The 25,538-nt window shown below is 41.8% G+C and overlaps 1 protein-coding gene across 1 annotated transcript in view; it reads left to right on the top strand.

The window, feature by feature from the left end:
• Nucleotides 1-1,548: 1,548 nt before the first annotated feature.
• The window catches only part of LOC104269588 (fer-1-like protein 6), a gene marked incomplete at its 5' end in the record, with an annotated part of 61,913 nt that continues 37,923 nt past the window's right edge, over nucleotides 1,549-25,538 (top strand). The window contains 14 exon segments of the mRNA XM_009870036.1: nucleotides 1,549-1,667; nucleotides 2,175-2,257; nucleotides 5,506-5,632; nucleotides 6,016-6,070; nucleotides 6,166-6,297; nucleotides 6,614-6,676; nucleotides 11,124-11,202; nucleotides 12,661-12,817; nucleotides 13,786-13,972; nucleotides 15,539-15,731; nucleotides 16,668-17,017; nucleotides 20,134-20,242; nucleotides 22,001-22,181; nucleotides 24,619-24,739. Coding sequence (XP_009868338.1) covers nucleotides 1,549-1,667; nucleotides 2,175-2,257; nucleotides 5,506-5,632; nucleotides 6,016-6,070; nucleotides 6,166-6,297; nucleotides 6,614-6,676; nucleotides 11,124-11,202; nucleotides 12,661-12,817; nucleotides 13,786-13,972; nucleotides 15,539-15,731; nucleotides 16,668-17,017; nucleotides 20,134-20,242; nucleotides 22,001-22,181; nucleotides 24,619-24,739 — 1,956 coding nt within the window.

Genomic DNA, 25,538 nt, shown 5'->3' with positions numbered 1-25,538 from the left:
TCCCCAATCCCTTCTCAAATGATGAATCATGTGGCTTAAAAGCACACACTTTTATAGAAGGAAGAAAAGATAGGAAAACCATGAAGATAAACAAAAAACAGCCAGTCTTTTTCCACAGTGTGAAGATAACTGTGCTAAATTCCCAAATTTAATCTCTAAGGGAGACAATTGTGAGACAGCTGGCTGCTTCCCACCCCTTCTCCAAACTCTTAGGTGGAAAGGGGCTCTCTGGGCACAACTTTAACACAGAAAATGTTTTTTCTCTTCCATGATGCTAAGGACAGATGCTGTCCTGAGACCTGCTCAGGGGCAACAGTAAGAAGTTCTGTTTTCTTTCCACAGCTTTCCTCCTCTGTAGTGTATTGATTCTTGCCTCAACTCTGGGGTATGGCAGAGCAAAAGTTGGAGCAGTAGGCAAGGTGTGAATTGGAGACTGTTAAAGCTACGAGTCTTGCAGTTATACTTTATTCTGTGCTTACAGTCAGAACTAGTGTGACCAGCAGGACAAGGGCAGTGATTCTTCATCCTGTACTTGGCACTGCTGAGCCCACGCCTTGAATACTGTGTTCAGTTTTGGGTCTCTCACTACAAGAAAGACATAGAGGTGCTGGTGTCAGTCTCTTCTCCCAAATAACAAGTGATGGGACAAGAGGAAATGGCCTCAAGTTGTGCCAGAGGAGGTTTAGATTGGGTATTAGGAAAAATTTCTTCATGTAAAGCATTGTCAAACATTGGGACAGGCTGCCCAGGGGAGTAGTTGAGTCACCATCCCTGGAGGTATTTAAAAAATGTGTAGGGACATGTTTTAGTGGTGAACTTGGCAGTGTTAGGTTAAGAGTTGGACTTGACGGTCTTAACAATCTTTCCAACCTAAGCATTTCTATGACTCTATGATTCTATGCAAAATGTCAGTGTCTACTTAAGGACTGGTGTTCCTGGACCCCAGCATGGGGCAAAAAGAAGAGTTTGGTGGGATGAACCTGGCTGGCAACCAAGAAGGAGGAATTGGTATTTTGTAGAGATATTTTGCTTCACTCCTTCTTTAAAAATCAACTCTACAAAACGCAACTATACCTTCTCTCTACTTTCTCTATTCACTGAAGAGCTGAAGGACCAAAGAAAGAGTAAAATAGGGAAAGGAGAATCAGCACAAAACTGTGAACAGCCAACCTGGACCTCCACTGTTCCTGGGAGAGGTGCTTTAATTTAGCCCAGCAGCTGTGCCACCTCCTGCTTCAGAGCCACAGAGAACTTGGTCATGAGTTTCTTAAGAAGGAGGACTGCACCGTGGGTCTTTGCTGAATGTCTTGATTCATTTCATCTGTGGTGGCAACCAGACCAGAACTATGCTTTCCCACCTGTGTCTCACTCCATAAGTACACCTCCTTCACATGTGTCTGTGACTGGCACAAACTGAGTTGAACATGAGGAGTAATGATGTCCTAATGAGGCTATAGAGGCACTTTAGCCAGGCTCGGTCTGAAAAATCACCTCAATGAGCTTTAATTGAGTTGATTTGGTTTAAGTCTGATCAATTCTCTAATCCAGTATGGGAAGAAGTGGGAGACAGGAAAACCCCGTGCAGTAGTAACTGGAAATGACATTGGGCTAAAGCATGAGGAGAAACCCTTGTCCAGTCTTGTTCATGACTTTGTTGCTGGAAAGGAGTGAGAAGTGACTAAATAAATGGCAAAAGCTGTTGTGGTGTGGGTGCCTCTGATACAGTGGTTGTCCTCACCAAGGAGGTTTACACAAATGCTTTTATGTTTGCTTTGATTCACTAGAAAACTGCTTTTACTCTGGAAACTGTAATTTGTGAGAAGCTTTTGTCTTTGGTCTTGTCACAGGCATAGGAATTACATGCGTGGGAAGGCAGTAGATTGGAAACTTAGATTTCATTTCTTTGCTTCTTGCTGTGTTGGTCTGAGGAGAAGTTTTAGCTTTTCTCTCAGTACATTTGCCTGTATGTGGTCAAATTTTAAAAATAGACAAAATTAGATGAAGCATAAGACCTGAGCTTTCTCTTCTTGACTTTCAGTAGAAGGAAAACTAGAATATAATGGTCTTGCTTGGAAGTCAATACTCCCTCTTAGCAGCTCCTTGAATTAAATCAGAGACCAGCTTAGAAAAGGGCTTGAAGATATTACACTCATTGCTTTTCTTTACTTTTTCAGAAGGGGGCTGTTTGCTGGCATGAAGCTGAAGAAGAAGAAAAAAGGCGAGAAAGGGTTAACTATTGCAAACAAAGATGCACTGGGTAAGGCCTCATAAATCAATGTTGGAACTGCAAAGAGCACACAGGGGATTACATTACATCTAATTTCTTGTGAACTAATTTGAATTATGTCTTAGTGTCTAGTAATGATAAAACAGGGAGTAAACTCCTTATCCCTACCAAGTAAACAGAGAGCTAACTGTTTTCATATTAACTGTTTCATTAAGTCCACCTTCAGTTTCTGTGAGTTCAGACTGCTGTATCTGGTAGAGTAAAACAAAACTGTCAGCCAGACTCTTACCATAGAGAGACGATGTATTTGTGAAAGTTTTTTTTTCTACACTGGAGATAGATAGGGGGCTGGTTAGCTCAGTGGTTTGAGCAGCGGTGCTGGCAACAATGACAACACTGAGGTCGCAGGTTTGATTCCCACTCGGTCCCCATGTGTTGCCTGGTCTAGTTGAGAGGTGGCGGGAGCCCATGACAGGGAGGTTGGACTAGATGATCTCTAAGGTCCCTTCCAGCCTAGGCCATTCTATGATATCTACGATGATGATAATTCATTACAGGTATGTAATTCCTCCAGGAGATCTGCTTCTTCTAGGAACCATATGAACACAGCCTTGGTAGTCTCTGATGGATGTATGGGCTGTCTTGGTAGAGCTGGGAGCTTTACTTAGTAGCAATTAACCTCTTAAATATTCAGCAGTTCTTTTATTTTTTATTCTTAATATTTTTTTTTTAATTTTTGGCAGATGTGGATACATCCATAAGATATATGGAGTCTCTTATTTCTTTCCCTTAATACACCATTGGTTAACAGGCTAAGGATACATTCCCCTGCACCTCCCACCACTGTCATTCTTCTCCTATCACCACAGTCCTCTCATTTACCAAAACCTACAGTTCAGCCATTAAAAAGTCTTTACTTTCTGTAGTTTTATTTTGCAGTCTTGTCCCTCAAATTTCATGGAATTTAAAAACATGGAATACTATGTCTTTAGTGCAGCACTTGAATTACAGTGTAGTAATAAACCAGCCACGTGTGTCTTGACTCACTGTTGGGCAGAAACAGGAATACATATTTTGTGCCATAAATGTTTAGCTAAAGGGTGCTACTGTTTTAAACATTCTTCTCTAGTCCTTACAGCAGAGTGCTTGGGCTTTTTGAGCACAGAAAACTAAAACCAACTAAACATTTTATCAGTTTCAAATATATTGGTGTTTATTTATCTTACAGTCCATGAAATATACCATGCTCTGTAAGATACACTATACTGTAGTTTTCTTCATCCTTCCATGTGAGCATTCAGGTCTCTGCTTAATTCAAATAATTGTGTTTGAATCACTGGAGAGATTTGGATCCTTATGCTGCAGCTTCATCTATTTCATTAGTGTCTTTGTTTCTGAAGGGTCTGAACTAGCGAAGACGCAACAACCATCCGTTCTCCTTTGGATCTGAGATTTGGGTTTAGGAGATCTATTGGAGAAGTGTGCAGTAGGGGAACATCATCACTCACTGAATTTGCATTTTCTGTCACTGGATCCATCCTGCTGGTAGGTTATGAACAACATACCTGTGGTTAGTGAGGAGAAAAAAGGATATTAAGATGTCAGGAACATGGAGCTGAAAAGGGAAAAAAGTGTTGCAAAGAGTTTACATCTTATCAGAACTAATATGGCACTCACAAAAAGTGGTCCAAGGAGGGCATCACACTGACACGTGTGTCCCCCAACTAGGGGGAAGTTCTATCTGCTTTAGCCTCAGGGCAAACAACACAGACTACTACAAGCCCATAATCAAACAGCACGCTCTAGAGTAAATAGGATATGGAGGGTAGTAATGGAGACTTAGTGCTACAGATACAAAACTATGTCACAGATGTTTTTTGCCTCAAGGACTGAAAATCAGGCTCTGCCTACATGGATACAGGGAAAAGTTCACCCTCCCTGTGTTCTAGAAAGGCTGGACAAGAGCCAGAGGGGCGATCATTGAGCGTATACGTTAGATGAAATTGCTAGTAGAGGAACCTTCGTGAAGCTGGCTCCTGCCTTGTAACACAAGCAAAAGCTGTGCCTGCAGCTCTCTAGTCATTTGCCTTGGAGTAGGAGCTTGTGGAAACCAGCTGAAAAAGGAACATTCAGATCTGATGAGAGCTATCCAAGTGGGTTTTGCTGTACAACAGATGGTCTTTTGCAGTTTCTAAACACTGTTCAAATGACCATACCTTTGCAAAGAGACAAGGAAACACTATTAAAAGCCTTTGTCTACGTTTGTAGTGGGAGCACAGTGCTGTAAAGTAATTGCAGAAAATGCACTTTGATGTGTTTCCTTTTGTTTGGTGCAAGGTCATTCAAAAAGTCACCTAAGCCCCTTGGTATTGCTGAACAAGTCAGTTTTACTGTTGCAAGTACCACCCGACAGTTTCTAAACTGTAAATAATTTGCATCCGGGGTCACTGAATGTTTCTTGCTTATAAATTTAATTATTGGAATGGACTACAGGCACCAAAATTTTAAGCTTTCACCTAAAACTCATGTCTCCCTTCCCAAGGCAGGTGTTGAACACAGACATGCTTAGCAAGGGGCAGAGTTGGGGGCGGGACTTCTGTCAGACCAGGAGGACAAAGCAGAGCAGTGTGGGAAGGGCTTCTCTGGCAAAATGTAGACATGTATATCTGAGCCAGTTGCTGAGATTTTCTTTATAGTCAGGAAGAAAAATAAGCGTTTCTGGATGCAGTTTGTCTCACCTAACTATAACTTTCTACAAGAGATACCATGAATCATGCTCTTCAGCTCTCTTTTTCTGCCGTTGAACTCCTAGTCCATCATATCTGCAAAGGTGAAAAATGTTTTCTAAGCTAGGGCCCACTTTGGTCACTTGGAAGGAACTGAAGTATGTCAAACTCTTATGACAAATCACGGGTGGCAGATTCCCTGCTGCAAAGTAATGCATGAAAAAACTGGCAACAATCTGTCCCACTGTCTTTCTAGCAAGCGAGATGGAGCAGTCAGATGTGACTAGTGTGCATGTGCCTGCTATGGGTGCTCATGGGGTGAAGAGAGCAACTACAGCCACAATTTATACGGTATATGATTTTGAAGAGGAGGGGAGCTGCTGCTGTAACCAATGCAGCTCAATACAATCCACCACTGTATCTCTAATTATGATATCCAAATAAATAATATATTCCCTTCCTGTTGATGAATTCACACCTCTGCTCCAAGGTACCTTTTTGCTAGTAGAAATCAGAGGTGGGTTTTACTTTCTTGATTGTTTTCTTCACCAGGTGATCATGATGAAAGTGCGAATCTTCACCATGACACTCTCAAAAGACAAGAAGAGGGAGAGGAAGACCTAATGAAGAGTGATGCACTGTCTGATGTCTTTGAATCCTTAAGCCCAAAGAGAAAAAGGTGCTTCTTGGCCTACCTTGCCAAATTTCCCCAAAAATAACTTTCCCATCCTTGCCAGTGCCCTAGGACAGCAATCTCTATAGCCGAGAGCTTGTGTTTTTATGTTTTCCATACAGGGAAGGAATGGAGTTAGGTCTGATGGCATCAACAAATGAAATCACTCCCAGGCATGGCTGGTAGCTGCACTGCTCTATGCGATGCAAAACATTTCTCTACTACCAAGCATATGAGAAAGACAGGGATGGTCTCTGTTGATGAAATCAAGCCTAACAGTTCACAACAAAACTTCCTGCTGATTTAGTGACAAGAAATCTTTCCAACGTGTGTTCAAATACCATCTCTTGCCTACAGATGCCTGATGACCTGTTTTGTCATTTAATCAGGGCGAAGCTGGTGACCAGAATTCATGGAGAGGAGATGAAATCCCAGAACTACCAGGTGAGCAGGGGATGAGGGCACTTATGGGCCTGCGAAATCCCCAGGCAGGCTGGGCCTGAGCCCAGGTGTGTGTGTTGTGTCCTTGTGCCTCGCAGATCGCCATCACCATCATTGAAGCCAGACAGCTGGTGGGTGAGAACATTGACCCTGTGGTGATCATCGAGATAGGTGAGGAGAAGAAGCAAACGACAGTAAAGGAAGGCACAAATGCCCCTTTTTACAATGAGGTAGGTGCTTTCTCTTGAAGAGGGTACTTTCTTCAATGGCTCTGGGTAACCTCCACCACTTGGTAGCTCAAAAAGGGATGAAGTTTATAGCCCCTGTGTGCCTGAGCAGGGATGTCTGTCCAGGAGTTGGTTGATTTTCAAGTTGATCCAAGCACCAGCAATAGCTCCCTTGGGTTTAGCTCTGTTTGCTCTTTCTCTTCTCAAGCTCTGTCCATCTTGTCACCTGCCCTCTCTACCACATCCTGCCCTACTTCTCCTGAGAGCATTGGATGCCACAACAAGGATGATTCTGATCAGCTGTTTTCATTTCCCACAGTACTTTGCGTTTGATTTCGTTGGGCCACAGGTGTTCCTGTTCGACAAAATAATCAACATCTCTGTAAGTACCCAGGAAAGTTTAGCACAGTAAGTAAAGGTCATTTCTGTTTGTGTCGCTTCTGTCTCTAAATGACTCTTCTTAATGTAATTAAAAAGAGAAATAATTTTAGGTACCAAGAGTGCTATAAAGTCATCATGAAGCATAGGAAAGAGAAAAGATAGGGGAGAGGAAAAAGAGGAGAGGCAGCTGGCAATGATTTGAAAGAATGTGTCCCTAAAGGAAGATTGAATGTTGATTTTCAGCAACACTCATTGCTGGCTTGACAAGGTAGAAAGAGAAAACTCAGTTTTATTCTCAGCATTGTCTTCATCCCTCTAATTTTCAAACTACCACTTGTTTCAAATGAGTGAGTTGAAACTTCTGGTTTATCTCCATTCCTCAGACACAACTGTTTCTGACTAAGCTTTCAGGTACCTTATCCCCAGCAGTGGCTCTCAGGCTGTCTGGGAGTTTCAGTGGCTGGTTGCTATTGGCATGGCAGTGGGCTCCAAACATTCAGTGCTGCTCCAACTGCTTACTGCAAATAAAGTCCTGGAGAAGCTACATGACCTCGCAGAACAGCCCTGATAGAAGACGCACGGGGCATTAGATAATGATTTGTAGTTTGGATGGCCAAGTCTATGGAGCCATGTCAATTATCTTATCTGAGGCTCCTGAGGTTCATCCATCACATTTAGCAAAGCTGCTAAGGAATTGAGGAAGACCTCATGAGACTCTGGTCAGTACTGTATTTGTATTGCTTACAGGTATCACAAGCTGTGTCCTTCATGAGCTATTTTCTGCATTTCTACTACCAAAAGTCCCACCACTTGGCCAGCAAAATGAATAGTGAGGTGTTGCCCCAGGAAGGGTTCTTTTTCCCTGAAGTGCTTTGTCCATTTCAAAAAAGTACACCAGGAAAGGGTCTGTGCTTGTTGTTCTTAACAGTGACAGGCAGTGGACAGGAACTATAGGAAACATCTGTGTGAAACATCTTAGCCATCTTCTCTGCGTACCAGCTTTGCTGAATGGCTAGTAAAGTGACTTCCCAGATATGGAAGTAAAAAGTGTTCATTTACACATGGCTGGCTGGGCAACGAGGTTTTCAGTGCCAGTAGTAAACTGACAGTCTGAATCCTAAGCTCTAGTTCAAGTCCATGATTCCACATGCACAGCTCAAACGTATGAAATTCATACCTACCTAAGGTATCTGTAGATCTGACTTTCACGTATCCTTGAGGACATAGTTTACTGCAGGCTGACAATGACTCATCTTTTGCATGGGAGTAGGTGTTGTCTCACTGTTATGACTTATGTCACAGTGTATGGCCCCTACATGAGTTTCTGGTGTGGTTAGTGTCAGCACAGTACCAAGGCATCAACTCTTGTGAGTTACCTCTGCTTGTGGGTTGTATAGTTATTTTTCTCCAAAGTTTGGCCAGTCTTTCTGATCCCACACTCTTTTGATAAAATTTCCATATAACCAGTGGTGGAGAGGAGAGTGCAGGCTTTCTGAGTGTGTTGAGGGTGGGAGGAGATGTCATTGCTACCTGCTGCAAAACTGCATAGTCTCATGAGGCTCAGCAAACATTTGATTTATAACTGGTGAAGGTGCAACACTAAGAAATTAAAGGTCTTCTAGATAAAAATTACTTTTAAAAAGACCCAAAACAAACTATCCCAGTGCAATGCTTGTGTAATGATCTGAAAACAGATTAATTACCTTGAAATATAATTTTGTAGAATGTAATATATCAGAGGAAGAGAAACAAATAGAGAAAATATGTGTGCTGAGAGTAAAGGAAACCCTTGGGGTTGGAAAGTTTCACAGCACTTGCTTACCATGAATCTCAAGAAATAAAGGTTGGCAGCCTCCATTAACAACAATCATTCACACCCTGAATTTGCTTAATCTGTGAAAACAAACTCGTCTGCACATGGAAGCTCAAGGAAAACAAAAAAGATTAGTGCTGTTGTCCATCAGTTCAGCAATTAGTCTAGCTGTATTCAAATCTCTGCATTTGAGGGGAACAAGAAATTTTCAGCATCATCTCAGCACCTGCTAACTAATAGAGTTTTTTCTTCATTAATATCTTCCAGTGCATTGCAGAAACCTTGTAGTGATGCCATAGTAAAACTGAGATGCCCCTTTCACACTAAACCTGTATCTCCAGTACTGAAATACTCCCCAGTTTAACACTGCGTGTGCTTGTCTTTAGAAAATCTGAAGAAAATCCTCCAGTCATCTGTAGAGTCAATCAAGAGTGAAAAGACACAAACCTTTAATTAGATACAATTTAGGTATGATGCTCCCTCTCAAAGGAGAGGTGTTTGCTGTAAGCATCATGCTTACCTGCTTTGTTACATAACAAAAGATATATCTGAGACAAAAAGTACTGTGAAAGATGTAGAGCGTGTAATAGAAGCCATGAGTGAGTTACTCAGAAGTTAAAAGCAACATGTGTACTACAGGCAGTGGAAGGCCCTATCATTTCAGTGGGAATAGGGAGCATTTACTAAAGGGCACCACATTTCACTCAGCAAATCTCAAGGATAGGGAAGTGAGGTTTACACAGTTAACGTTTAATGCTCTCTGATCATGCTGTCATGCCCTGGAGAAACAATGCAAAGACCAATGAGACACCACCACCTTGGACATACCACATACCCTTCTCTTGTTTCTGGGTCTTAAAGAAAGTTCTGTTTTGTTTGGTTTTTTTTCTTTTTTTTTTTGGCTACAGAAAGCCTACAGTCTTCTTCCCTTTTCAATCTACCTGTGTTGGATCAGTTAATTTGGGCAAGTTCCTATTCCCATGTAGTTTCTCCAAAGCTGTAATTTTGCCTGGCCTCGGGATGAAACCCACCAGTTTTCATGGCTTATTCCCCACCCCTGTGTGGCTCACTCCAACCTCATAGGAGCGAAGGTCCAGTGCTATGATGGGACCTGGCAGCATCGAGGACTGAGGAAAAGCATCATGAAGCATTGGCTTGACATTGGCTCCTCCCCTACGTGAAGTTTGCTTAAGTGTTAACTAGAGTAAGATAAGACTACTCCTTTGTCCACTCTTGATTTTTCAGCCCTAGAAACTCCTTCCATGTTGAAGTGAGGAATTACCAAGGATAACTGTGTTCCCTAGATCACAGGGACACGTTGACCTCAGGCCTTTTAAGGGGAGTGACCTTATGTGTCAACTAGAAGTCTCCTGAGTTTTCTGGTAGATCCTGATGAAAGTGTCAGTGATCTTCACTTTGTAACATATGTCTCCTGGTCTTGAAGAAGTATGCACAAAACAAATGACAAATCCAATGCAAAATCACAGAAGTCTTGTATTGCTGTCTAGGATGTGCAGGTCCAAATCCAAGGTACGACATCTTCCAGATTCCTAAAGTGATCTCGGATGCTTTGTTACTGTTGTGGTGGTTTAACCCTAGCGAGCAACTAAGCCTCACACAGCCACTCCCTCCCTCCCTCCTATGAGGTATGGGAGAGGCTCAGAAACATAAAAGTAAGAAAACTCGTGGGTTTAGATAAAAGGATTTTAGTAATTGAAATAAAATAAAATAAAATAAAACAATAAAATAAAATATTCTAATGAAAAGAAACATAACAGAAAGAGTAAATTAAAACCCCAGGGAAAACAAGTGAGGCAAATGAAAACCAATTGCTCACAACCAACCAACTGATGGCCAGCCTGTTCTCAAGCAGTGGCCCTCCGCCAGCTTTCTCCCTTGTTTTTGTGCTGAGCATGACGCCATGTGATATGGTGAGCCATATGGTATGGAATATCCCCTTTGTCAGTTGGGGTCAGCTGTCCTGGCTGTGTCCACTCCCAGCTTCTTGTGCACCTCTGGCCTCCTCACTGGCAGGGCAGCAGGAGATGCTGAAAAGTCCTTGACATAGCGTAAGCAGTGCTCAGCAATGACTAAAACATCAGTGTGATTCTGGTTACCAACATTACGCTCCCCCTAAATCCAAACCACAGGTCTCTCAGTTTATGTGCACGTTGAAATGTTGCAAAGAAACACTTTAATTCTTCTCCTCTAGGTGTATTCAGTTCTTATGACAATTCAGCTCTTGCACAGGAATTGATATGGTTTCTGCAGCCTACTGTGAAATCAGTTACGCCCCATGTGTTTATATTCATTATGATTTATTTATTTAAAACTGCCAGAATAAGCAATATAACTGCATCTTCTCTGACGACATCTCTGATTCCCACTTTACATAATTCTGAGACCTGGGATGAACCTGTATGATTCTGCTTTGTTTCTGAACAGGCACAATACCAGGAAAAGAACAGATTTCAAATGCTTGCTGTAGCTGCTGTGGTTATGCAAACCCGGTTTTGGGTGGTGTTGGGTATATCTGATTATTATCTCTGAACCAAACGTGATCTTTGGATTGCTCTTTCTTATGCTGACTGGCAAGAGAGATGGTGACATTTTTTAACTGGCCTTTTTCTAACAGGTTATGCACAATAAACTGATTGGGAGTGTGCTGATAGGCTCTTTTAAAGTAGATCTGGGGACGGTGTATAGTCAGCCAGGTAAGTGGTGCATTTTCTGCTCTTTAATCTGTTAAATGAGATGTGAGGCAGGGAAGGAGAGGAGAGTGATCTGTGCTGCTTTTCTACTTAGACACTTGTGATTTATGCCAATTGATCAACTTTTGGAAGGGTTGTCCTCCCATTTGGACACCAGAGCATGACCCCAATTTTTTGAAAATTATTCAACATTGAAAATACCTTGACAATCTGTGGGAAACTCTTATCAAACATGCCTTTGTTTAGGGAGTCAGAATGGGCAGCTGAATACTCTATAAAACCCAACTCCACTCATTCTTTACAGAGAATCCAAAGCTCTAATGCGTGTGTTGGGAGGGAGGTAGAGTGGGATGGCACGTGGAAGGAATAGTGAGGAGAGCATGAGACAAGGGGTGGAGCAGACCATAACAGGAGAGAGAAGATGGAGATGACAAAGAGGTGACCATGGGGCCATTTGTCCTGTCATCTTCAGAACTGTCCAGTGTTTTCTGAAATTTGAAGCTGAGAGAAAATCACCTACCCCTTTTGTGGGCTGTTTTTACAGCCACCTACAAAACATGTATCTTTCTCTCTTCCATAATTACTGGAGGAACTGGTCAGTTTTCTGTCTTTAGGAATGAACATATTTAGGCCACTTGCTGCAGAAGTCACCCAGTTACGACAAAAACATAGAGTCATTCAGGCCACCGTCTCTTCGGGGCTCCTGAAAGAGTCAGTAGAGAGAAAAGGCCTGACTGAAGTGAGCAGTCTATATCCATACTCAGACATTGTTAGTCTATGAGTTCTGTGCTGTGTTTCCTGCTCACACTTTTACAGGATGGTGCTGTCTGAGGTTTGATCTTGAGCTCATATCCCTGGTGCACGCTGGTCTCTCTCTCCCACTCCTTTACACTCCCAAGGTGATGGCCAAAGACTTAATGTAAGGTTTTAGGGCCTTGCTCAAGAGGGGTTGCTGAAGCAGGGCTCTAGCAAGGGGTGTTGTGGGTGATTTGTCTTGTGCATTTTCCCACTGGAAAGATGGAGCTAAATCTGCTTCTAGCTGTTTCTTCTGCCTCTGATGGCTGCCCATCCTCCTTCCTCTCTTTCTCAGCTGTTATGTCTGGCCACATCTCCCAGCAAGGGTTTTGCTACTAGAGAGTTCAGAGACCTTCAGACAGTTCTCATCAAAAAGTTCAGCTTTCCTTAATTCAGCTGCTGAAATTTCACCCAACCTTCCACTGGTCTTTAGGCACTGATCTCAATAACCATCCATGAAAATGAACTTGTTCCTGATAAGTTCTAGATCAATCCTTTCTTTGCCTTTTTGGTCACACAACATTTTGGACCCTTTAGATGTGCCTGGTAAACGAGTGCACTGATCCTCCTGAAAGCACAAGTGTTGTTTGCAGGTGCTCTTTCTGGGAGGGGAGAGGTGTTTGCATTTTTTTGTATCCTCTGTTTGGGTGTTTGTCCATCTTACAGGTCATCAGTTTTGTGACAAGTGGGCGCTTCTCACAGACCCTGCTGACATTAGGACAGGAGCCAGGGGATACCTGAAGTGTGACATCAGTGTGACTGGGAAAGGTGATGCAATACAAGCTACACAGAAAACAGCTGATACTGAGGAGCAGATTGAAAAGTACTGCAGTAGTTTCTTTTTCACTGCTTTCCTCTTGCCTAAGTATCTCAAGAATCCTTTCAGTCCTTTCCTTGCTAACTCAGGGTTAATAGGAGGGTACACCTGGCTGTTCTGATGTTCTCAAAGAGAGTTTTACAATCTTCTCAACTAAATTAAAGGTCATGTTAGGTTCCCTTCTCTGCAGCTGATAGAGCTGACCATGCCCTGTGGCTAAGTGCCGGCTTATCCCTGACAGAAGGTTCACTGATCTGAAACCAGTTAAATATTTCTGAAAAGCAGTGAAGTAAGAAGAAAAAATATGAGGAAAAGCTATTCCTTCTCCTCTATCAGATGTGTATGCATAGATATTTTCCATATTCTTAGATAAAATCAAGTGCGTTAACATTCTCTTTGTTAAATACAGAAGTTCAAGGTGGTAAAGCATACTTTAAATTTTACAGGAAAATGTTTACATAGAGTCACCAAGATAATGGAGGGCTGAAGCGCATGGTCTACAGGCAAGGAGGTGTGGGGGTTAGTTTCTTAAGCCTTAAGAAGAGCAAGTTAAGTGGTGCCCTATGTGAAGAGGGCAGAGACAGACTTTTGCAGGGGAGCGCAGTAAAGGATGTGAGGCTTTAGATGCAGATTATAGGAAGGGGACTTCTGAACAGATAAAAGATTTATTTTTTTTTTTTACCATGAAGTTGATCAAATCCTTGAAGATACCCAGAATTTACTGGACAAGGCCCTGAGCAACCTGACCTAACTGGATCTAATGCTATATCACATAGACAAGTCTGCTAGTAATGTTGTATCATTTTCTCACGGTAATCAGGAAATGCTTTGGTTTAGATGCAGAAGCAAATTTATATACCTTTGTGTGCGTTCGCAGGACATAAGCTAACTTGAGATGACAGTTTTGTTGGAAAAAATATCACTTCATTGTCTGTGTTTTCAATTTTAGAGAAATGACTTCTTTTTTCTTTCAGGAACCTCTTGATCCCCAAAGGCTTTCCATCTGAAAGACCGTGGGCCAGATTTTATGTGAGAATTTACAAAGCAGAAGGACTTCCGAAGATAAACTCTAGCATCATGGCCAATGTCACCAAAGCATTCATAGGCGACAGTAAGGACCTTGTGGATCCCTATGTGGTGGTCATGTTTGCAGGTCAAATGGTAATTGGGATCCTCTTGATCACAAAATAGGCCTTCTTTCCTATTAGCTGTGCTACAGGCAGGTGATTATGCTGATGTCCTTTAACTTATAGTTACATAAATTAAGTAAAAGAAAATTTTCAGTTCCTAAATTATGCAGGAGCAAAGTGATGGAAATGCTTAATGCCAGAAGATCTGGTATCAGCAGTAAGTTAGAGTTAGGCAGCAGGAGCAGAAAGAGAATTATGTAGATCTGTTACTAAACCATCAAGTTAGAAGACAGTGAATTTTCTGGTGGGGTATTAAACAAGTACTATGTTCTGATCTCCCTAGAGTGAAAAAAAAGGAAGCAGGACTGAAATTAGTAAAGACAATTCAATCTGGATTTTAGGGCTATGTACTGACTTCTGAATTACTCTGCTGTAATTCAGGATCCTTGTACCTTTTCTTGGGGTGGCAGAAGAGGAACCATTTGAGTAGAATCTGCCTCAGTTTTGCCTGGCTTCATTGCTCTGGGAGCTCCCTCAACATCAAACATGGTGCTACAGAGAGCTGCCGAGAGTGACCTTCTGACTTGGGCTCTGGTTCCTCTGGGGTACACTCATGAAACACCATGTGAGGGAGCTTTTCTTGATTTTTGGTGTATATAAGGAAAGAATCAAACTGGAAAAGGTTTTAAGCCTGCAATGCTTTCTGTGTGCAAGGAAGCCTTAGGGAGAAATCTAGTTAGCCTTTTACAAATGTTTCAGGCGTGAGAATGAGGCCCTTGGTGCTGATTTTGTGTTTTGTTGTGAATCCAAGTTGCAAAGTATTACATCTCAAACTAGTATGAGTTAACATGGCCAAATGCATGCAGCTACTTCAGGTTTAATAAAGGACTGAAGAAGACTTATGAATGGGTCACTGATGTGACTTTGCATGCTGGTGTGTAAGATATGGATTTAGAGGTATCACTGGTGGGTTTTCTGGCTTGATTCTTCACACCGAATGTGAAAGAAGAAGGTCTATCAAAGCTTTTTGCTGGACAAGCTGTGACATGGCCCTGCTGTCTCCTTCAGGCTAGAAGGAATAACTCTGGTCTTGATCTCTACATCCATAACACACAGGCATATGTCCAGAATGTGAGCCATGGTAATCATATTTTATACTAGATGAATTGCCTCATTTAGGGTAATTCCATTGGTACCTGCAGCCTGGTTGCTGTAATGACTTTAATCTTTTACGAGATGAGCTGTGCTGCATTACCACTACCTATGTTATTTCAAAACCCATTTGTGATGTTCAGTTTGTAGCTGAAATGCCGAAGTCTGGCTTCACAGATATGTTTTGTGAATCAGGGCTCAAAAGAATTAGACCTTATTCAAGGCTCTGCTGTATGCAGGTGAGAATTCTTTAGCCATAATGTGGCCTTTTGTTAGATACAGAGGAGAAAATAAGCTAATAGAAAAGCCGAAGTACTTTCAGGATGGGATATTGTGCTTTAAAAATGACTGCAGAGATATTGCTGAGCACAGTTTGTGCTACACTCATTGCTGTTCTCCAGAGTCTAACTCCTCTGGGGTTAAATTTTCTGGACTTTCATTTCAGGGACGGACAACAGTGCAAAAGAACTGTGCAGATCCAGTATGGCACGAGCAGATTATTTTCAAGGAAATGTTCCCTCCACTCTGCCGGAGAGTCAAAATCCAGGTCTGGGATGAAGGCAGTGTGAATGATGTGGCCTTAGCCACCCATTTCATTGACTTGAAGAAAATCTCAAATGAACAAGATGGTGACAAAGGTAATGGGGAAAATGTCTGGTCCAGAATGTGCCCTTAAGGTAAAATCTAATTGCTTAGAATCCGGCCACTGGCTAATCCCATTTCATGAATGCCCAGAGCTCAAGTAACCATCCATAGTTTTTGTTGGTTCTGAGAGACCTTCTCTTGCTTAATTTAAACCTATACTTCATTGTACTCAATGCGTGGTGGTCTGCCTCTGCCTTTCTTGTTACAGGGCTGCTACATAATTTGGTACCTTCTTCATGACTGTGGCAATAGTTTGTTCTAGTTCATTAGGGAGGACTGATATAAATTCATGCAAGTTTCTGTTGAGCAATGAATGCACAAAATGGAAATCATGGGCAGAGCAGGCTCATGTTTTTGATCTGCCCAGTAAAAACAAAGTGTTTAGGTAAGGGTCAGCTGAGTGCTATCACAGCTCAAGGAGGTACCATGGATTACTGTATTTATCCTCACATACGTGAGGCGAAGTTCACTGATCTACACATGGAATGGTCAGTTATCACATCTCAGCAAAGACACAGCAACTCCTTAAACTTGGCAATTCAAATGTGTATCTAAGTCCTTCATCAGAAAATAAAAGATAATTTATATAAACTGTGTAGTGATGTGGGCTTGGTAACAGCTCAAATAAGGTGAGAAAACCTCTGTTCATCTCCCACCATGTCTCAACCCTTTGTCTATGCGAGAAAGTTCTTCTTTTTCAATGAGTCTCATGCCCCGGTACATGTGGTACAAACGTCTTCTGAGAAAGATCTCCATACCAGTAGAGTCCTTGATTGGGTATTGGCAGAGGCTTCTTGGTACCTAAGTATTGCCCTGCATAGAAATGGGTCCGAGTTTGACTTTTGGTGTGCAAGAGGCAAGATTTCTTGGAGCAGTGAGGAGTATGCTAACATCTAACAAAAATGCCATAGAAAGTGCTTTATCTTCAGGTTTTTTGCCTACTTTTGGACCTGCCTGGATCAATCTCTATGGCTCACCCAGGAGCCACAGCCTCATAGATGACCACCAGGAGCTTAACGAAGGTTTTGGAGAAGGGGTCTCCTTCAGGGGACGTCTCTTCATTGAGATTGCTGTGGAGATACTTTCAGGAGGAGCCCGTGAGTCAAAGTTTTCAAGTATTATCAAGGATATCAAATTGCCATCTAAAGATAAGGAATTCAAAGCATCCAAAGGAAAAGACAAAACTGATAAAGCAGGAGAAGATCGAAAGTCAACTTCTCCTTCAGATAAGATGAACTCAACTGAAGTGGAAGTCGAGCCATTTGATGTGCCTTCAGAGGTTGGTATGATATGAAGAGATTGATTGACATGTGTCCCTAAAGCCCCAAGGATGACACTAATGTGTGCATTCGTGTTTAGGCCATGTAATACTGCTTTTATGTTCTTCTTACAGCTTCTCCATATCGCCATAGTCTTGGGATCTTCCCATAACAACACCGCACAAATGGAGCACTAATGTGTAACTGTAACTTATAAAAATATCTCAACTAGAATTTGGTTTCCATAAAACTTAGCCTCCTGTCCTATTGTCACTTCTGTACTAGCTGCATCTATGTGCTGCTACTAGAAACTTAAATGATGTAATATCTGTTAAATGACAGAGACTCAATAGGGGCAGCTGGTAATTACAAAGTCTGATTTCCCGCATTCATTTGATAAAATCAGTAGTTGTCAACTGAAGTCAATAGGGACATAGAATTTGTGCCTAGCCTGTTCTACTCTCCTTCTTTAACCTAGCGTTGTTGATGCAGTCTTAGATTGCTAATCTCTTTAGGAGACAGACTGCGAAACAGTCTCAGTGTTAGCTGATGTTACTTTTCTAACTCCACTTGTGGTACCAGGTTACGTCATGGGAAGTTCTGTGCTGTGATGCTTTGAGAGGGTTGTGCAGTTGTGGCAGGGCAGGTGGCTCAGGTGCTGAGTCAATACTTGAGCTTGGATTCTCTGCTCCATCACATCACCATCTGGGAGCAACAGTACATGGGTGCATATGCAAGCTCTTCTTTTGCTCAATAAATAGGAAGAAAAATAGTCTCATAATCAGTTTTCTTCCAATTTCAGTAAGCCATTGTTCAGAATCTTGGCTTTTATAGTGGGTATTCCTACCTGAGTGCTCAAGGCACTCATATACTAAATCTGATTTTTGGTCTTTTGATTCCTTCTCTACAAGCAGAGACAGAGGAAATTGTTCTTTGGTCTTGAGGTCTAGCCTTGAGAAGTGCTCTTTTGTTAGCCCGTGTCCTGGCATTGCCAGCATGATTGCTAGCTGGAACAGCTAAAGAATATTTCAGCAGAGAAATGGAATAGGTAATTGCAAGCCAGTTATGCAAACCTGTGCCCTGGTCTTGCTTTATATAATCATAGCTGTAAATTGCCTCTGTCTCTCAGTTCTGCTCTGAAGATAATTATAATAATAATCATGTTGTAATAGAGGTGACATGAGAAGAAATTTATTTCTGTATACATTTTCCTTTATATGGAAGAAATCCATTACTGTTAGCGACTCAAACATTATGGTCTTAGATACTAGCTAAATACTCCAGGTAGAGGAATAAACCCTGCTGTAACACTAATAAATAGTGAAAGTAGTAATAAGGATTTATTTGTGGCTACTGTGCCTCAGTTTCAAATACGGAATGAGTAAAAGGCAACAACGTAGTACAGTGGTGCTTGATATTCTTTTGGTTTTGACATTCAGCAATATTTCATGCTTCAGTAAACACAGACTCTCTGAAAAGACAAGCAGGAACTGGGGACATTGCAAATAGGGTGAAAAATATTTCATAGAGCCTCTGAGACAACAGAGGCAAATTACCCAACTCCGTAGCACAATTTTATTGACATATTCCAGCAACAAGAAGACATTAAACATTTGCTATTTTCCTTCTTTATAATGAAAGATAGATAATCTCTGAGCCTCAGCTTTGCTAGGCACTCTATGCTCTGGATTCATGCCGAAAATAATCAAGGCATATGGAAGCTAAAGCTACTCCAGAGCTGCAATCTGCCTGTGGTGTTAGCTGTGATATGTGATGCTGCTAATCCTTTTGCTGAAGCTCTATGCCCTTTTACTGTGTATAGCAGAGGTTTTTCAAAATGAAGAGATCATGGGTTGTGTCAAAGCCGTTTCTGCTTTGCAAAAGTCACAGAAACAGATATTCATATACAGCTATGTTTTATTCATTGCCTCACTCTATTGCAAAAGAAGCTGGTACTGATACTGCCTAATGGGCTTAAGTACTCTGGTGTCCATGCTGTGAAATGAGAAGGGTTTGCATCAGAGAGACTGTGGCAGTCAGGATGTAAATTTGGGGAGAACTCAAACCATAAAATATATCTCCTTTGAGCTAGCCTTGGTTAGGGACTATTAGCTTATTTTGTTAATGACCCAAGAGTGCCAGAGGTGTTAGCTGGCCTTCTTTGTCTGAAAGCATGTGTCAGGGATGAGCAGATGCTGGATCTCCAATAGGTTTAAACAGAGCTTAGCATAACCCTAAGACTCCACAAAAGGTTGTTACACTTTTCACTATGGTACTCTGCTGAGTCTCTGGTTCCTGCGCTTCCGAATTCTGTTGAAAGCTGAAAACAAGGTTACTGGGTTAGTGGTTTCTGTGCTGTGATGCCAGGGAAGGCAAGGAGCACAGGACTGTACCCCCTCCCCACAATGAGATCCCACCCTTGGGCCTGTGGTTTAAAACACAACAGGATGAAAATACAGAACTGCTTGGTTTCAGTAGGCTCTTGCGCAGGGTTGCCGTTTAGAATGTGGATACCAGAAATGTTTGTGTCTTACGGGTGTCACTGAGAGCTGTGTGTCTACGTCTTGACTTTGAGCAAGATCAAAGACTTGGTAGTACAAACATATGGGCAGTAGGTTAAAGTCATCCCGGGGAAAGCAGAGCTGGGCGAGTACTCCCCCTCCTGGATGCATTACGATGGCAGTATTTGCTATGGCAATGCAGACCGCAGCCACACCTACTGATAAATGATGTATATTGAGATGGTGATGTTTCGTTGCTGTTGCACACAGTTCTAAAACTGCCCTTGAACTGCCATAGATGTATAGTTTGAATGATGGTATAAGAGTATGTGAAGATGTTGAAATCATTTAACAGCAACTGTAGGTGAGGCAGATTATGAAGAGAGAGGTAATGAATTTTTATGTAGCCATTTATGATATAACTGGACAATATTGACAGGACCCAAGTCATACAGCCTTATCTCTTTTCCCAATCATATAAATTTCTGAGAGAAGAGATATCACTTCTTCCTACAAGTTTTGCCTCAATTGGCCACCTCAGACCAATAGATCTACGACAGTAACACAGCTGCTAGACACTAATAAAGTAGAAGGTAAAATAAGTGTAATCTTTCTGCCTCTTTCTTCTCCAATAGATCTATGAAGAGAAATTTGAGGAATTCCTCCTCTTTGGGACATTTTTTGAGGCTACAATGATTGATAGGAAGGTTGGGGACAAGCCAATAACCTTTGAAGTTTCCATTGGTAAGTCTGTTAACTTCTTCTCCAAAGCACAGAACGAGTCTCAGGAGCAAGGGGATGCCAGGTGTTACTGACAGCTCTGTCTCAGGGCTCAGGGGTCAGCTTCAAAGTGGGGCTTGCACTAAACCCTGATTGTTGTTTCTCTGGACAGCAGTGAATCTGGGCATACTGGTTCCTAGCTGTCCCTACTTTCAGTAACACAAATCCTCCCACCCACTGTATTCAGCAACTTCTCTGATATTTAGCCTCCTAATCTCTTGGGAGACCAAACTCAGCTTACTTCAGGGCAGAGTTCATGCTGTGGGGTCCATTGCAATTAGTCCCTGGTGGGGTAGATCCCTGTGGACTATCTTGGCCAGCCCTGTAGAGAAACATGCGGATCTGTGAGTTTGGCGTGGGGGTGATATACAGCTGAACCTCAAAATGCATGCACCAGCTTGTCCTCTAAGATCCTTCTGGTAAGTTCTGTCCTCTTTCTGAGTAAAACAAGACTGTACTATGTGAGGAACCTCCTCATGGTGGAGCTGAATTGTCCCCAATAGCAGACTAAATAGAAAATGAAGACAGTTTCATGAACATTGAGTGGATCTTTTCAAAATAGAAGAAATTTCACTTGAGAGAGAATCTTGAATTGATCTCATTTTCCTTGCGGGGTTTTTTTAATCTCTGTTCTAGTCCTATATGGAGTCCAAGTGCACAGTGGCACCCTGGCATTTTCCATCTTTGTTCTTGTGTACCTGAGAGTGCTCAAGACTAAGGCTATGTGTGCAGGAAGAGATGTTTGTGACAAACAAGGCAATCAATGAGTGATGTTGATTCCTGATGAAACTTAGCAGGAAGGAGAGCTGAGAATGTCAAGAAACTCGTTTGTATATTTGGACAAGAAATTATATTGATACTTGTTGGAATGAATACTAAAGATGAATCTGGCTCTGAATTCTGGATCTGAACATCTACCAGCTACATGTGCAGTTGAAATTTGGATCCAAATTTGGCAAATGATCATTAATTACATGAAAAGCTGAACCAAAAGTCCAGATCAGGATGCTGTATGGGGTGATTCAGCACATCCTTCTCCTTCAGGGAATGTTTCCTGCCTGTCTCTAATAAAACCTGTAATTACCAGTCTGATGGATGCACCTCTTTCCCAGTGCTGATAATTGCCCTTCAAGGCAAAATTCTGTCAGAGAAGATGGCTGTATCATTAGCAGAGATGTCTGGCATTAGGCTTGAAGTAGGGTCCTCAAAGCATTGTTATTACTAACTCTGCAACCCTACTATGCAAAATTTGTTTGTCTGAAAATGAGCTTTAGCACTTCTGAGATCATACCTTGAAGTTGTTATCCATATGTCGTAAAGAAGACTTTTAAAGAAGACATACATTTACTATGTAATTCAAACATTTCTGGATCTAGAAATATCAACAGCAGTGTAGGTTTTGCTTCTGAATTTCTTTAGCAGAGGCAGAAGGTCCTGGGAACCAGCAACCAGAGGACTACATCACTTAGTGATGAGGGTAGTATACCAGGTATGTATCACATAATGCAGATAAGGAAGCACTGTCCTGGAGTCTGAAAAGTCATTGGGATCTAAGTACACTGTCAGGACTTCTATAAACTGTGGTATGGACAGAACAGTTAATAAACAGTAGGGGACAAAGATTTTCCACTAGTAGGCTTGGTCTTTCTCTTTTTTTAAATCTCGTTCAGGTTTACAACCTCCAAACTCGTCATCTCTTCACTTGTAACCCTGTGTCTCTAGGAAACTTTGGAAATATTACTGATGGTGTGTCAGCAGGAGCTGGGGGGAAAAAGAAGGCACGTGATGGAGAAGCAGAAGAAAGCCTGCTGCCTGAAGGGAAGGATGAAATTTCTCATGACCTTGGAGTACCCCTGACATCCACCACAAGCCCTGAGAAGCCACTGATCACTGGTGGGAACAGGTGAGGATCTGTGTTTCAAAACCCCATCAAGCAGGACTCCGATTCCTTTTTTATAATCCTTCAGGATGCATTAATGAATCCTGGTGGCATTAAGCAGGTTGCATGGAATTGAGGCTTTCAAATCCTCAGTTACGTCTTTCACAGCAGTAGATTTTCTACATTCCACCAAAGTGAATGGGCTCTGAGCCATTTTAGATTTATCTTCTGATCTTTGTCTCATGGGCTTTTGAACTTCTGGTGTTTCTAAAAGGGCTTTGTTATACTGACTGTACATTGTGAACTGCGCTCAGACAGAGAGATCTTGAAAAGGAAGAAATCTTGCCTTCTCTTCATACCTAGTGCATTCTCCTTTCTTGGATACCACAACCTCTCCCAGAGGAGAGGAAATGGAAAATGCGACCATTCTTTCTGCTACATGCTGAACCTTGTGAAGAACAGGAGGCTTGGGTACTTTTGTTCTTTAATAGGGAATCAGTTTCTGTGGGAAAATACTGAAAGGTCACCAAAGTACGTTGTGCTGGTTTTGACTGGGATGGAGTTAATTTTTTCCCATAGTAACTTGTATGGGACTCTGATTTGGATTTGTGCTGGGAACAGAGTTGATAGCACAAGGATGTTTTTATTACTGCTGAACAGTGCTTGCACAGTGTCAAGGACTTTTCTCTTTCTCACCTCACCATAAGGAGGCTGGGGATGCACAAGGAGTTGGTAGGGAACACAGCAGGGACAGCCGATCCCAGTAAACCAAGGGGTTACTCCAGACCATATGATGCCATACTCACCATACAAAGCTGGGAGAAAAAGAAGGAAGGAGGGACATTCTGAGTGAGGTTGTTTGTCTCCCTAAGTCACCGTTACACTTGATGGAGCCCTGCTTTCCTGGCTGAACACTTGCCTGCCGATGGGAAGTAGAGAACAAATTCCTTGCTTTGCTTTTCTGGCACACGCAGCTTTTGCTTTATCTGTTTAATTGTCTTCATCTTAACCCATGCGTTTTCTTTTTTTTTCTTTTTTTACCCATCCAATTCTTTCTCCCACTCCACTGGGGAGGAGTGAGCAAGCAGCTGTGTGGGGCTTAGCTGTCATCTGGAGTTAAACCGTGACACAAGGATATACCAGTAAATAGCACAGACTCTTCTCATCTGCAGAGCACGTATTGGTGGCATTGGGTTAGAGACTTTCCCAGTAGAATATAAAGCAGTTTATAGAGCTTCATATCCATTAAAGGCCTCTCCACTGCCCCACCATTAATAGGGAAAATTATGAGACCTGTGGTGTTAAACCCAGTATGGTTGAGCGTGATGTTTCACAGGGCTGTAGCATTTACTTATAAAGGGAGGATGTAGGGGAATTCCTTGCAGAACAAGGGCACAGTATACCCCTAGAAAGTTTGGACAATCCAGCTTGGACCTTAAACAATGCTCTATTCTTAGAGTCACCTTGAAGCTTAAAAAGAGGTAACAAAGTTGTATCTGCAAGAACTTTGCAAAACGTACATCAGGATGTTCTAACTGCAGCAAGGGCATCCAACACCCACAAGGATTGATAACGATAATCAAAGACTAAGCTTATTGTAGCTTGTGCTTGGCACGTGAACACAAAGCATATTGTTTAACTGTATATATATTGGGCTAATTGGAGCAATAAAGTTGGAACGGCATGTAACCGCATCGGTGTGATTGTCGTTACCCGGTGGCTCTCTGAAAAGGGACCCTCTTCAGGAGGATAATGTGCTTATCAGGTATGTGGTTTCGAAATAGTGCCTACCACAACTCTAGTAAAAAATAACTTTTTGTGGCAGGTGTGCATTAAAATCTGCAGAGCCTCTGGTTATGCTGGTGCCTTGCTCATTTTTTTCAGTGCAAGACACTCATACTGCTAAAAAAAAGTGAGAAAAAGAGAGCAGTATGTACATTTTATCATTGCTTTATTATGAATATTGGTATCACTTTTACTAAGCAGGGTCCTGCAGATCAACTTCTACCAATCTCTTCTAGATATTGCTTCTGAAAAAAAGCATCTTGTGAAGGTAATGTGGTGGTGAAAATTTGTCATACCTCTCCCACTGTGCAGTTTGTGGACCTATTGGTTTTGAAGAGGTGATAAGATTTTAATCTTTTCTCTTTTTTTGCTTGTTTCTTCCCACCACTAACAGTATTTCAGAGCTTCACTGCATGCCTCTTTGCTTGACTTTTCTTTCACCCTGGAAAGGACTGAAATTAGATCCACTGACCTCAAGCTTTTTCGCTTCAGTGATCTCACAGATAGCATGAATGATGTTTATCTTTATTCTTCCCAGTGTTTAGCACGTGTGAACCATCCTCCTGTGTCTTTGGTTTCTGGGCTGTGAGAGGACACCAAAGTTTTTCTTTCCTGCTCCTCTCCCTGAACTCCTCTCTCTCTTGTATGATCTCACCTGTATGACCTGTTTTCACAGGAACTACCAGTTTCTTCCATATGATGAGAGGAAGCCCTGCATCTGTGTCAAGAGCTACTGGGGCAACCAGACCTTTCGTCTGTACTCTTCCAACACTCTTGAGAAAATAGCTGACCACCTGGTAAGTGGCAGCCTTCCTTCCAGGCTCTTGTATTCAGTGGAGCGTGTCAGTGAGAGATCACATTCCCCAAAATAGGCCTTCAATATTTCCCCCAACTGTATTCCTTGCTGCTCATTTTGTGAAAGAGTAGCCAATATCAGCCCCTTCTCCTTTTTTTTGCCAAATCTATTAGAGCTAGTAAAGTGTTCCCATCCACAATTTTTTTTTCACCCATAGGCCTGTCTTCTTTTCTCAGAAATGTTTTATTCTTTGGAGGAAACAGTCAATTAAAATATGAGATGTAGAATAATTCTGCGTCCTATGGCTCTTTCACTGGTATCTTCTTGCCTAGACCTCACAGCTCGACCTGGGTCTATGCTAGAGACTCTCCAAAGGACAATTTTTGATTTTAGTTTTCCTAAAAACATTGATAAAGACAAAATGGCTTTTCATCACTGTGATGGATTAGTCATAGTGTTTTCCTGTAATGATGTTTTTTCTTCCCTTGTTTAAAGTTGTCTATCAACAGTCTAAAAAGAAAAGGTTTTTTTTAAAGTGACTTCTGATGCTAAATATTTTAATTTGGGGCTCTCAGATTGAGTCCGATTCATCTTTTGTTTATCTTTATATTCCTCATGAGCAACAACACGGAAGTCATATTCATGGAAAGTTGCATTATAAGAAGACATTAGCTTATAGGCCAACATTTTGAACTGAGGTATTCAAAAATTAAACATCTGAATATATAGATATATATGGTAAAATATGTTAGTTGGTGTAACTGAACACCGACAGGCCTTGCCATTTATTTTAGTTTGTT

This window comes from Apaloderma vittatum, unplaced genomic scaffold (genome assembly GCF_000703405.1).
Source record: "Apaloderma vittatum isolate BGI_N311 unplaced genomic scaffold, ASM70340v1 scaffold12290, whole genome shotgun sequence".
NCBI classification, from domain to species: domain Eukaryota; kingdom Metazoa; phylum Chordata; class Aves; order Trogoniformes; family Trogonidae; genus Apaloderma; species Apaloderma vittatum.
The sequence above is the reverse complement of the archived record's forward strand: the minus strand, read 5'-3'. Positions and strand labels throughout refer to the sequence as shown.